The sequence below is a fragment of the Hydra vulgaris genome, chromosome 01, assembly GCF_038396675.1.
Source record: "Hydra vulgaris chromosome 01, alternate assembly HydraT2T_AEP".
Classification (NCBI taxonomy): domain Eukaryota; kingdom Metazoa; phylum Cnidaria; class Hydrozoa; order Anthoathecata; family Hydridae; genus Hydra; species Hydra vulgaris.
In genome coordinates this window covers 64,331,655-64,345,000 of record NC_088920.1, presented here as the reverse complement: position 1 = coordinate 64,345,000, position 13,346 = coordinate 64,331,655, and the positions used below count along the sequence as shown (strand labels likewise).

The window sequence follows — 13,346 nt, the reverse complement described above, 5'->3', positions numbered from 1 at the left end:
ATATATATATATATATATATATATATATATATATTTCTTTTAGAGAGAGAGAGATCAAATACATTAAAATTTCATGTCTATTATAATTAGATCAATGTAGAAATAATTATAATGAAAAACAATTTATATATATGTATATATATATATATATATATATATATATATATATATATATATATATATATATATATATATATACTTATATTTTTTATTTGCCTATACTTTTTGTTTAATTTTTTTTTTTTTTGCTTTGATACTTAAACAATAATAATAAGTTTTATTTATTATCCTTTCCATTACCACATGACAAAAGGTATTAAGTAAACTGAAAGTCTTAACAAATGATATATTTGATGTCATTTGATGACATCAAACTGATATTGTTGTGTCTGTGTATTTAATATCGTAAGTCTTTTTTTTTTTTTTTTTTTTTACAAAATCTATGATTGCTGGAGATTAACTATATCATGTGTAGATGAGAATAATTTTTGGAGATTTAAAAACACTCATTAACTATATTGTGCTTTTATTATATAATAACTGAACATGATTGGTGATGTTTTTGCCAAATTTGCCAAGTGATTTTTTTTGTTTACTTTTAATTGAATATTTTTAGTAAATCAACTGTTTTTGTCATGCTGCCATAATCAAGGATCATCATTTTAATGACTTCCTTTTTTAATTATTTAGAACAGAAATTCATATTAGTAAAGGCACCATAAACATACACTTATTTATTTATTGTTTATTTAATATATTGTTGCATAAATTTTTATATAATTTTTTCATAATTTTAATAATTTAAACTAAAATTTAAAAGTTTCTATTATATATTAAGAATATGTATTGTAATTTTACAAACTTGTTTGTGTTTACTTTGAAGTAAGCGACATTGCGTTTTTTGTTTAAACAAATTGTAGGTGATATTGTCAACAAATTTTATAAAATGGATTTGTGTTGTGATTTGTAAACAATAGAAATCCATTAAAAGAACCTGTTGTTGTAGGTGTATTTGGATATTGTTATTACAAAATGATAACATTTGCTTGTGTACCAAGTTTTAAAAGTTTATTTGGAAATCAAATATTGCAATAAATTTGTTTCCATTGTTAGTGTAGTAGTCATGCAAGCAATTGTAAAAATGTGTTAAAGGTTGTTAATAAATAATTAATTTAATTAAATAATTAGTATATAAAAAAAAATTAATATATTTATCTCTAAATTGAAAGTAACAGAAATTCAATTGCATGTGTTTATTAGAATTTTCTATGCATTGAAGTAATCTTTTATTTTACTTATAAAGTAATGATACTTGTTGAAAATATTTCTAGTTAAAAGTTCTTGTATTTATATAGCACTTGATTTTTTTCTTCAGAAGTAAAAATAATACAGTATAAAAAAACATTATTATTCAAGAGAGAAATTGATATTATTGATGCCTGCATTAATAGCTGATCTGAATATGGAATGTTTGTCAGCACAACATCTGCTTAGCCTGCCAAACGAAAAAAAGAAACAACACAAAAACACTATACAGTTGTTTGAAAATAGTAAGTTATTTAATTGAAATTCGTATGTTTTATTCAATTATGAATTTAAGTTTTAAATTTATTTAAAATAGAATTTTTAGTCATTGTCTTTTTGACTTGTTTCTTTAGTAAACTTTTTTGATAAATTTATTATTTCTTTTATTATTTATTTACTTTACTTTTTGTATAATTAATATTTATTTACTGTTACTTTATTAATTGTTATGTGTAATAAAAATTTAAATTAATATGCAGAAATAAGTATATATAGATATTTTTTCTTGTGGTTTAAGGTTGGCACAGTACTAATATATTTTGCTTATTTTTATTAAATGTTGACATAAATCTAATCAGTTTTTTTAAAAAAAAAAAAGACAAAGAACAGGAATAAACTGCATATTATTTTCTTTTTGCAACCAGGAAGAAAATACAAATGAACAAGTTTTTCATATATGTTTATGCTTGGTATAAAACTATTTTAAAACAGAAAATTTTTACAGAAAGCGTAGCAGGTGATTGCCAAAAAAACTCATTCTTTTAAACTTGTTTGCCGCTTAATAGTTTTACTATCACTAATATCATTGCAAATAATATTGTCAATTGTTGATATTAACAAATTGGATGGTTTATCATTCTCAATTATGAATATTATACTAAAATTCTTGTTTCTTATTATTATTAAATTGTGCTTGGATCAGTGTTTACATTCTGTTCAGTTACAATCTACGAAGTTTATTTGGTTATACTTTGTTTCGGAATTAATTTTATTGCAGTTCTGTTTTAATAACTTAACTTTTCCTGGCTTAATTAAAATCTAAAAAAATAATATTAAACATGTGTTTTAGGAATTAAGTAATTTATTGTATTAAGGATTGAAAATGTGTTGATATATTTTATAAGTAACTTTATTTATATTTTATAGACTTTAGAGTGAAAGAGCCATTTGATTATAAACATTTAATTAATACTTGGTACGGCTAAACAGTTGTAATACTGCCAAGGTTTTTGTACTTGTTTTTACTGCTTTATGTGCTTTTTGTTCTTGTTTTGTTAACGCACCACTTCTTTTTTATACTCTGTTCCTATTTTAAAAAGTCAGCTTTAGGTTATTCAACTTAAAAAAAACCTGTAACGGTTAAAAGTGCGTTTTAGATTCGCCCCTAGCTATTAATTATAAAAGTCTGTAATGTGGAGTTTACTGTTTACTGTAAGTTGCACAGCATTTCTAGGACTATAATAGATACTTAGAAAGTTATGTTAGATGAATCAAAACTAATAATTCCTTGTCATTCAATATAGTAAATTAATCAATGATAATATTTCAAATAATATTAAAAGAGTTGTTTTGTTACTCTGATAAAAGCTTCCATAGTTATATAATGTCCCTTTCCTTGATTTAGTCAGGTTATAAAAGAGTAAACCATCCAGTTGGTATTATATTACTTAATGAACTCAATGTGTGATGTTATTTGACAAATATGTTGTTGTAACAGTTACCATAATTAAATTTAAAATTTGTAGATTCCTACAAATTTTAATTTTAATTAGAGAACCGTAAATTTTCAGTTCATGGCTTCAAGAATAAGTAATGTTTTCTAAATGTTTGTCAAATATGGAGTCCCAAAAAGACTCCAGCTTTAAATCTATATTTTTTCTTGGTCTCCGGTGTCAAGGAGCTCTAAAAGTGTCAAGTGACTTATGATCTGCAATAAAAAAACTCATGAGATTGACGTAATTAAGAACTTATTGTTTTTAATATGGAGTCTTGAAGTCAAGGACTCAACTTGCCATCAAGGACTGCAGATTCTAATTAGATTATTCCTCTAACCTAAAAATCCTAATTTTTTCCTCAAAAGTGGACCATTATCTATGTTTGTATTACTGACCGATAGAACAAAAAATATGAATTCACGATTATAAATTTGGTCTATATAGAAATTTAACATACTATAAAATATGAAAAATAACATGCCATTAAATATGATATCAAATATATTAGTTTTCAAGCAAGTTTTTATCTCCTTGCTGGGGTGGTAATGTATCAAAAAAGCAGATAACTATCAAGTCGAACTTTTAACAATTTTATCAGAAATAATTTTTATCAGACCATGATATGATCATGGCATCATTTACGTTCTTGTTTATCACACTATGAGTGCAGTGTTGCTCAATATCAATGGCTACAGCTTGATCTACCATTTCTTTTGTAAAGAACTACTTTTGTAACTGGAATTTTAAAAAATATATTCATTTGAAACATCAAAAACAAAAGTTGTTGACTGTAAAATTAACTTTAAATTAAATGAAAAGCTTTACATTGTTTTTTTTCTTGAATTTGGAAAATGTACGTGAAAAAAGTAATTTAAAAATTAATAAATAAAAGATTTAGTAACACCTTAATCTCATTTTTTACAAAAGGCAGAGAACAATTATCCAGAAGGGTAGTGGATACATTTAGACATCTAATTTATCAAATATATTTGAAAAGGATATTTAGATGGATAAAAATGTTTGCATTTTTTTATATAAATGTGCAAATAACTCAACTAGATTTATTTATTAGATAAGATCATGGCTATTATTTGCAGTTTTGTTAAACATACCATAAGTGCAGTGTTGCACTCATAGTGTGAATATATATATATATATATATATATATATATATATATATATATATATATATATATATATATATATATATATATATATATCAATCCTCAAAATTAGTGTCAGCATCAAGTATATGGCCTATATAATGTAGGATGTGTACCTATATTGTGCAGGATGTAACTCCTGTTATATAAGCAAAACATTTCGTCATCTCAAGACCTGGATACCTGAACATTACAAGAGGGATAAAAAGCCTCATATCTATAAACATCTCCATGCTAATGAAAACTGTTTCATGCAAATAAATGATAAGTATTTTTCTGTGTTAGACTCGGCATCTAACAAATTTGAGCTAAAACTTAAAAAAAGTATGCTTATAGAATGGTTAAAACCTGGTATGAATAAACAGGTTAACCATGTTACATGGTACATTTGTACATTGTACAAATGACACTTTCTGTTTAGCTGCTACAAATTTTTTTTTTTTTGTATATACATATTGCGTATTTCTTTAACCTATTCTTTTGTTATTTCCTATTTCTTGTGTATGACATGATAAACTTTTTAACTGATTTTATTGTATTTTTGTAAATATATTATTATTAGTTTGTACATTAATAATTATATTTTGTATTGTTTTTTTTTTACAACTTGATAGTTATTTGATAGTTATTTTAACAATTTTTAAATATATAAGTTTAACTGAAGGTGACTAGTGTTAGTCAAAACATGTATTGTTTTTTATTAAAAATATGGTTTTAAAAATTAAAAAATTTTTCTTGTTTATGATATATATATATATATATATATATATATATATATATAATATATATATATATATATATATATATATATATATATATATATATATATATATACATATATATATATATACATATATATATATATACATATATATATATATACATATATATATATATATATATATATATATATATATATATGTATATATATATATATATATATATATATATATTATATATATATATATATATATATATATATATATATATATATATATATATATAGTCAAATGTGGATTTATCTGTGTATAAAATATCACTTATGATGTCATACTATAAAAGTCATTTGCACAGGACTTCAGTATATACATCAACTGAAGGGCACAATCTGTGTATGATGGACATTTATTTCAGCAAACTTGCTTGTTTTTTTTTTTTTTTTTTTTTTCATATTACTTTTTTTTTTCTTTGTCTGAAAAACAGTTTGGATTAAATATGGCATTTAAAATATCAAAGCTATATTGAAATACTAAAACTATTACAGTACCAACCTACATCTAAAACTATAACAGTACCAACCAACTTCCGAAAGAATAGCAATAAATGTTTTTTGGTATTCTTGAATTATTTTTGTCGAAATAAAAATATACTGTTGTTATACTGATAAGTATGTAAACTGATGCAATATTGTTTGCGGGCAGAATCTTAGCAATATGTGTGGGTTGGTAAATGTAACTAAAATTTCTGGTACAATTATTAAAAAAAAGATTTAAAAAAAAACTCATTTAAATGTTTTTTAAAATGATTGCTCAAAATAAAAGATTTTAATTTAAAAAAAGGTTTGTTTTTAAATTTTTTTAGTGCAACAACAACTCCAAATTTTAAAGGTTGATATTTGCAAACAATGCAAAAAAAATTTTGAACTTGAAAAAGAAGTTCGCTATTTCGACCAAAAGATTGCCCTTCTTATTAATCATAAAATTACAGTTGATGTAAGTGATTTTTAAAATAAAAGTTAATGTAAGTGTTTTTGAAATATTTTTTTAATTTTGAATTTTTCTCAAATAATAAAAAAAATTTATTATTTGAAAAGGAATTTCCTGATAACATATCATATGGAGAACATAGATTAGGAGCGCTGAAAGATGACTTGAAAAATAGGGTATTTGATTATTTTTTTCTTGTTTATTTTTTTAAAAAAAAATTTGTTGTGTATTTTGTGTTGTTTTATTTTCAATTTTATTTTTTTTAGATTTTTGGCAATTTATTTTTTTTGTTACAAACTGATCCAAGATATCTTGCCAAACTAACACGATCTGTTGCTCCTACAGAAATAGATGGTAAGTTGTATTGATGGTATGTTATTGTTTTTTTTACTATAGATGGGTTTTATTCTGTAAGTGTTTAACATTTTTTTTAGAATTGCTTCAGATTGTTTTGTTTAGTTTATATGGAAACCAATATGAAGCTCGAGAAGAGCATCTTTTGCTGAAAATGTTTGAGGTTTAACTTTTTTCAATTTTTTATTTTGTTTTTAATTTTTTATTAAAGTTTTAAATTATAGTGAATTTTTTGGAATTGTTGAAATAATTAATCGTTTAAATAATATTTTATGTAGTTGATGCTGTTTAATATTTTATGATTACAATTTTATACTGTGTTCAAAATAAAACGTGTTTTATTTCCAGTGTGTGCATGGTATTAGATATTAATTAAATTAATCTTTTTTTGACAGTTACTTTACTAACATCATTTGTGAGTTATCTCATAAATGTTTTTTTTTTAATTTTTTAATTTTTATTTCTTGAACATAATAAATTTTATTTTAAAAAACCTTTAATCTAATCTTTTATTTAATTTGAAGATAATGTTGTTGTTTTTTACCTTATTAAAGAAATTTCCGATCCAAACTTTAAAAAATATTTTTTATTGATTTTGAGGGTTTTTTTAACCATGTTTAAAATAAATACTTAAAACAAATCTTAATTTTTTTTTAAAGATTTTACATGTAGTATTATATCTTATTTAACATTTTCAATATCCCAACTTCAGTTAGCCATTAAAATGGAGTTTGATGAAACAGATGAATTCGGAAGTTTAATGCGTGCAAATACAGCAATTTCTCGTATGATGACAACATACACAAGGTGTTAAAAATATATTAATTGCTTTTTTATAACCTTTTTTTTATATGTTGATTTTTGTTGATTGTTCTAACTATTAGTTATAATGGTGTTGTGTCAACACTGTTATGTTGTTAATGGTGTTGTGTCAACTTTGTTATGGTGTTTTATGATGTTGTGTCAACACTGTTATGTTGTTAATGGTGTTGTGTCAACACTGTTATGTTGTTAATGGTGTTGTGTCAACACTGTTTTGGTGTTAAAATGTTTATGTAAACTTTTGGTATATTTTATGTTTTTATAACTTTTTTTTATTTTAGACGTGGACCTGGTCAAGAATATCTTAAAGAGACTTTACAAGATATTGTTGTTGATGTCAACTCAAACATTGATTTGAATCTAGAAGTCAATCCTGTTAAAGTATATACTGCTATTTACCAGATCATTGATAATGAACAAAATAACATCACAATGGAAAGAGCTTTACGAGATCCAAAAGTTGCCAAAGTTATTAAGTACCGCTTAAAAGGTTTAGAAGATATCACAGAACAATTTTTTGAAGCAATTGTGGCATCATTAGATTATGTACCTTATGGTATACGTTGGTTATGCAAAGCTATTTATCAACTCTGCAGAGTAATGTCTTTTTTTTTTTTGTTTTATCTTATATTGCAATAGCAATGCAAAAAGTTTCGAGTTTAAAATTTTTTATATACTAATATTCTTTAAAGGAGCGTTTTCCTCACATACCGATTGAACAGATTGCTGGTCTGATTGGCGGGTTTTTTTTATTACGATTCATAAATCCAGCTATAGTATCACCGCATAGTAAGCTATTTTATAATTATATCAGGATATTGTTGTTATAAAAAAAATATGTAACTTAAATCTTTTTTTAATCTATTGTTTGTACTATATGCTATTGTTATTATTTAGACTATATGTTATTAAATTCTCAACCTCGACCTGCTATGAGACGCAATTTTATTCTGGTATTAAATTTTAAAGTTACTTATAAAGTTTACAATTGAAATTTTAACTAGTTGATAGATAATACATAAAATAATTTATTTTTTAGATTGCAAAACTTTTGCAGGCCATCAGCAATAAAGGAGCTTCACAGGTGTTAAAAGAAGTTTACATGAAACCACTCCAGTATTTTGTAACCTCTCGTCAAGAAAAACTGCAGAAGTTTTTACATAATTTGTGTGATGTTGATGATTTTCATTCTTATCTTGAAATAGAACAATATTTATCATTACCTAAAGATATGTCAATTAGTATTACACTTAAAGAAATGCATAGATTACATGAACTGCTGTGCAAGTACCAAGATTTTCTGGTATGTATGAATGGATTGTTTTTTGTCTCTGTCGCAGTTTGGTAAAAAGATGTATTTGTTTCATTTCTAAATCGCTTTTTTTCATATGTCATAATACTTTAACATGTTTATTATATCATTATTTTTTTGTATATATGTATAGTTCGTTTTTTGTACATTTTTATCAAGAACTTTAGCCATTATAATTTCAAATTATATATAATAGCAAAAATATTTAGAGTGAACTTAAACATTGGATAAGTATATCTCATACATAAACATTTGATAAGTATATCTCATACATAAACATTTGATAAGTCTCATACATAACAAACAGTCAATTTAAACAAATAAGTTACACTATAGGAGAGTAGTTTTTATATTTCTGTAATTTAACAATTGTTAATGGTAAATTGTTTTAATGTTATTTGTAGATCAATGACGATAATGACAATCTCACAGTGCTTTTACATGAGCTTGGTGAACCCATGTCATCAGAATGTCTTGAGGATGTTACTGTCGATGTAGCACTTTTGAGTAGATGGGATGTTTCATTAAGTTTTAGAGATGAAATGACTGATCCTGATGGAGCTATTGATAATGGAATTAAAAATCTTCGCAAACAGTGTCGTACTTTGCTCATAAAGTTGCTTACTAAGGTATTCTTATATAAATTTATTGTAATTAAATTTACCTTCCCAAAAAACATATATGCATACATACATATATACATACATTCATACATGGATAGGTACATACATTAATGTATTTATATATTGTTGAGTTTAGGCTCCATATCTTATGAAAGAACTTAATATGCGTGATGTAATTTCTCGTGGATTAGCAACCGATAATGAAGAAGTAATAAGGCTCGCAAGCTTTGCCATGACATGTTTGAGTGAACTTCAAGACAATGACAAATTGTATTGCGAAGAAGATTTTTTAAGAAGTGTAAAAGAAGTAAATTTTTAGTTGTGATTAAGATGAAAATTAAATGAAACAAAATAAATAATAAATAAAAAAGTTAAATGTTAAATTTGATTTTTTGTAATTACAATTTCATTTGAATAAAAGAATAAATAATAATCATAAAAAATGATTAAAATGTAAAAGTAATTAAAGACAATTATTAATTAAATTAAAACAAAACAATAAAATTTTATATGCTATACTTATTTAAAACTATTTTTAACTACAGTTTGTTTTAAAGCAAGAGCATCATTCAGATCGCATGTTGAGAGAACTGAAGGGGCTTAAAAATGTTAAAGAAGTATGATAATTCACATTTATATAGATGTTTTTTTTGTTGTTGTTGTTGCTGTTGTTATGCATTATATTAAAATAATTTTTTAAATTGAGCTTAACTTTTTAAGTTTTTTTTTTTTTAGTCATTAGAATGGCATGGGGAATTTCTAACCCAACAGTTGGATGCATATAAAGGTAAATTACAATTAAGTTAAATTGCATAAATTAAAGTTAAGTTGATAAATGAATTTAAGTAATTTATGTGGATTTAATTTGGATTTGTTAACAAAATTATTTAGAATACCTGAGTGCTGTAAGAAACAAAGCTGCTCATAGGGTGAGAATAAATTTTGAGGTTTTTTTGGATGCTTTTATAAATTATAATTATGTTTATAAATTATGTTTTGAATTGTTTATAGGATGGAGAAATAACTAATGGAAATAAAGGCAAGTTAAATTTAGGTCCATTAGAGTTTTCTTTTACTCAACTTGAAAAAGAAGGGGTTATCCTGGAAAGTCGATCTATCTCTGCCAAAAGGTAATTTGCGTCATATTTAATAAAATATATTTATATAAATTATATATGTGCATGTTTATGTGTGTGCGTGCGTGTATATATGCATATATATATATATATATATAAATATATATAATATATATATATATATATATATATATATATATATATATATATATATATATATATATATATATATATATATATATATATATATATATATATATATATATATATATATAATATATATATATATATATATGGAATCAAATCAGCATTTTAAAACATATAGTGTGATTATAAAAAACATATATTAGAATAATGCTGACTTAAATTCGCTAAAGTGCGTGTGTGTGCTTGTGCATATATATATAAGAGGATTTTGTTTTTTATTTTAAAGTTTTTATTTCACTAAAAATTTAACGCTAGCTTTTTATACTTTGTTATGATAGAAAGCAAAATATTAACTTCATTGTTCTTTGCACGGAGCCTGGAATTTATAGAATTACATTGAGATATAAAAGTAAGAATTATTTTTAACATATTTTTACCAACTTGTATGAGGATAAACTTTTTTTTTACCAGCTTGTATGAGAATAAACTTCTTTACCAACTATTTTGCTCACTTTGATTCTTCCATGGCTCAGCAAGTTACAACATTCGTTTTTTTTTTTGTTTTTAAACTAATTGTGCCCTTCTCTTAACCTAATATTCTCAATCATGAACTTTAGCAAACAAGACCACTTTGTTGAGAAGACAAGTTGAGTGAACTTTATACTTATCGCTTACAAACCAAACATTAAACCACTACTACAGTAACACTATACCATTACTATGAAAGCAAACACTATACCATTACTACGAAAGCAAACACTATACCACTACTATAAAAACAAACATTATACTACTACCACAGAATGCTATCACTATACCACTATCATTGAAAAGTATTAAGCACTGGCATTATCACATTGGCAGTTTTCAGAAAAGCGATTTTTTTCGATTATGGGGGTAAAAAGGGATAAAAAATTGCATCAAATTGCTAATAATTTTTTGATAAAAATTAACATTCAGTAAATCCCCCAGCAATTCTCTTTATAAAAATGATAGCATAGTGGTTACCTAACTAAATACTGCATTCTTAACTAAGTGTTCCTAATTTCTTATCTAAACATCAAAATTTACTGTGTTACCAAAATTAACAGAATTGCGATAATGCCAGTATTTAAAAAGTATAAGAAAAAATATCAATAAATGGGCAGTCTATAAAAGTCTATCTAGTTTTTATTTTATTTTGAAAAACATTGAAGCTACAAACAAATTTAAAATAAACTTTAGCACCTTGTTGATTTTTATTATAAATTTTGTTATATATTATTTTTATTTTGATAGTATTCAAATTAAAGCAGACAGTTTTAAAGTATGCATTTAATTTCTGTATTTTTATTCTATAAAGTACAAATATACTGTATTTATACTGTGTTTATACTCTATAGCGTGCAAAATTCACAAATTATTTATGGAATTAAAAGAAAATCGAAATTAATCGAAAAACTCAACAACAAATTAAAAAAGAAATTTTTTTTTAAATAAGATGCCAAAAAGCATTTTTTCAGGAATTGCAACATCTTCTTTTCGTGTTTGGTCTAAATAAAAACTGTTTAAACATTTTTAAATTTATTGAATAAAAAATGTTTTTCCTTATTTGAAATTAGTTTTTTTTTTTCTGACAGTAACGATATCAGAAAAACTACATTAGTATTTGACAAAGTTGAGAAAATCATTTTATAAAAAAAAATATTAGGATAATCAAAATTAGTTTTTAAGTGTTGCTTCTGAAAATATTTTATATAAATATATTTAATAAAATATCTCCAAAAAGATTTTTTATTTTTTTACTAAAATTAATACAAACTGAACCAAATCAATAAAAAAAAAGTCTAAATCAAACCGATGATTACACATTTTTATATCAAATCGAAAAAAAAAACATAACAAAACCCCTGCTGCTTTGACTTAATACAAAGCACTCGTGCACCTAAAGCATACCCATGCACTTATGCACCCAAAACGTAGTATGACATGCAGATTGTTGATTACTAATGTTAATTTATTAAAAGTAATTGTTAGAAATCATTGATGAATATTAAGTTTTTTTTTTAAAGCGCCTATTGCTGGTCAACCAGCCGTGATGGATATGGATCTACATCTAGAGGAATTACTTGAATACCAACATTTTAGAGATCCGGTAACTTTATCAACTTTTTTTTAACATAAATCTCAATTTAGTAATTTAATGATAATAATACAATGATTATCGTATTGTTATGATATATTATAATGTTGTATGATGGGTAATGATATTTTTTCAATCTATTTTTTACAGGTTTTAAATTTGAATGAGTTTGTTGTTCTTGATGTGCGACATACTCTCTCTTTCCTCCATAAACATTTTCGGCCTAAAAAATTATGACTAACCGCCGGAACATTGAACACTCAATTTAAATCACTGCGTCGTTCTTTCAGAAGGTAGTTGTAAATGCTATGTTTGGGTGGAAGGCGTCAAAAATCAGCAGATGATGTTTGTTCTTTGATTAAAGTAATTATCACGTTTGCTTAAAATATAAGCAGTTTGACATCCAGCTGTCGTTTACCCTAAAAACATAATGAATTATGTACTAAACGACTTTTAATTTTATCTTCTGGAATGATAAATCGAAATTGGTCTAACAAAATGACAAACGCAAAATCGAGTTCTTAGAGAACCCAAAACACTTTTTTTTTTTTTCAAATAAAAAACACATTGTAAATAATTCCTAATTATTTGTTATTTCCTGTATTTTATTAAAAAAAAGTATTTATTTTATTTTCTGTAAATAAGGTTTATTTTTGTTCATCGATATTTTGTATATCTAATTCTAGAATAATTTTTACTTAATTCTAGAAATTATGTTAAATATCAGTGTTTTAATGCAATAAGTTACAATTTGTAAATATTTTGTTTATATTTTTTCATATTTTGTTGTTGTTTTAATTAGAGTTGTTTTGTTCCAATACCTTGTATATTTTTTAAGAATAATTTTAAAATCTTTTGAATTATATAAAAATCTTTGGAAATATATTATTAAAAACTTTGGAAATATAATATAAAGTTCTTGGTGCAGATTAAAATTAAATTATTAATTGACTTAATGTGAAATGCTTTTTTTTTTCCGAGATTTTTTTGTTGAATAACTT

General features: G+C 24.0%; 1 protein-coding gene across 1 annotated transcript; it reads left to right on the top strand.

Annotated features, from left to right (window-relative positions):
* The first annotated feature begins 1,359 nt into the window (after positions 1-1,359).
* On the top strand, positions 1,360-13,301 carry LOC100198420 (uncharacterized). The gene is made up of 19 exons (XM_065788934.1): positions 1,360-1,550; positions 5,765-5,895; positions 5,997-6,065; positions 6,156-6,243; positions 6,324-6,406; positions 6,956-7,050; positions 7,347-7,662; positions 7,758-7,854; positions 7,963-8,018; positions 8,105-8,368; positions 8,782-9,006; positions 9,137-9,307; positions 9,546-9,617; positions 9,736-9,787; positions 9,892-9,929; positions 10,012-10,130; positions 10,562-10,632; positions 12,275-12,357; positions 12,496-13,301. Exons 1-19 carry the CDS (start codon positions 1,436-1,438, stop codon positions 12,580-12,582), a joined length of 2,232 nt encoding a protein of 743 aa, XP_065645006.1. The 5' UTR covers positions 1,360-1,435; the 3' UTR covers positions 12,583-13,301.
* The last annotated feature ends 45 nt before the right edge of the window (positions 13,302-13,346 follow it).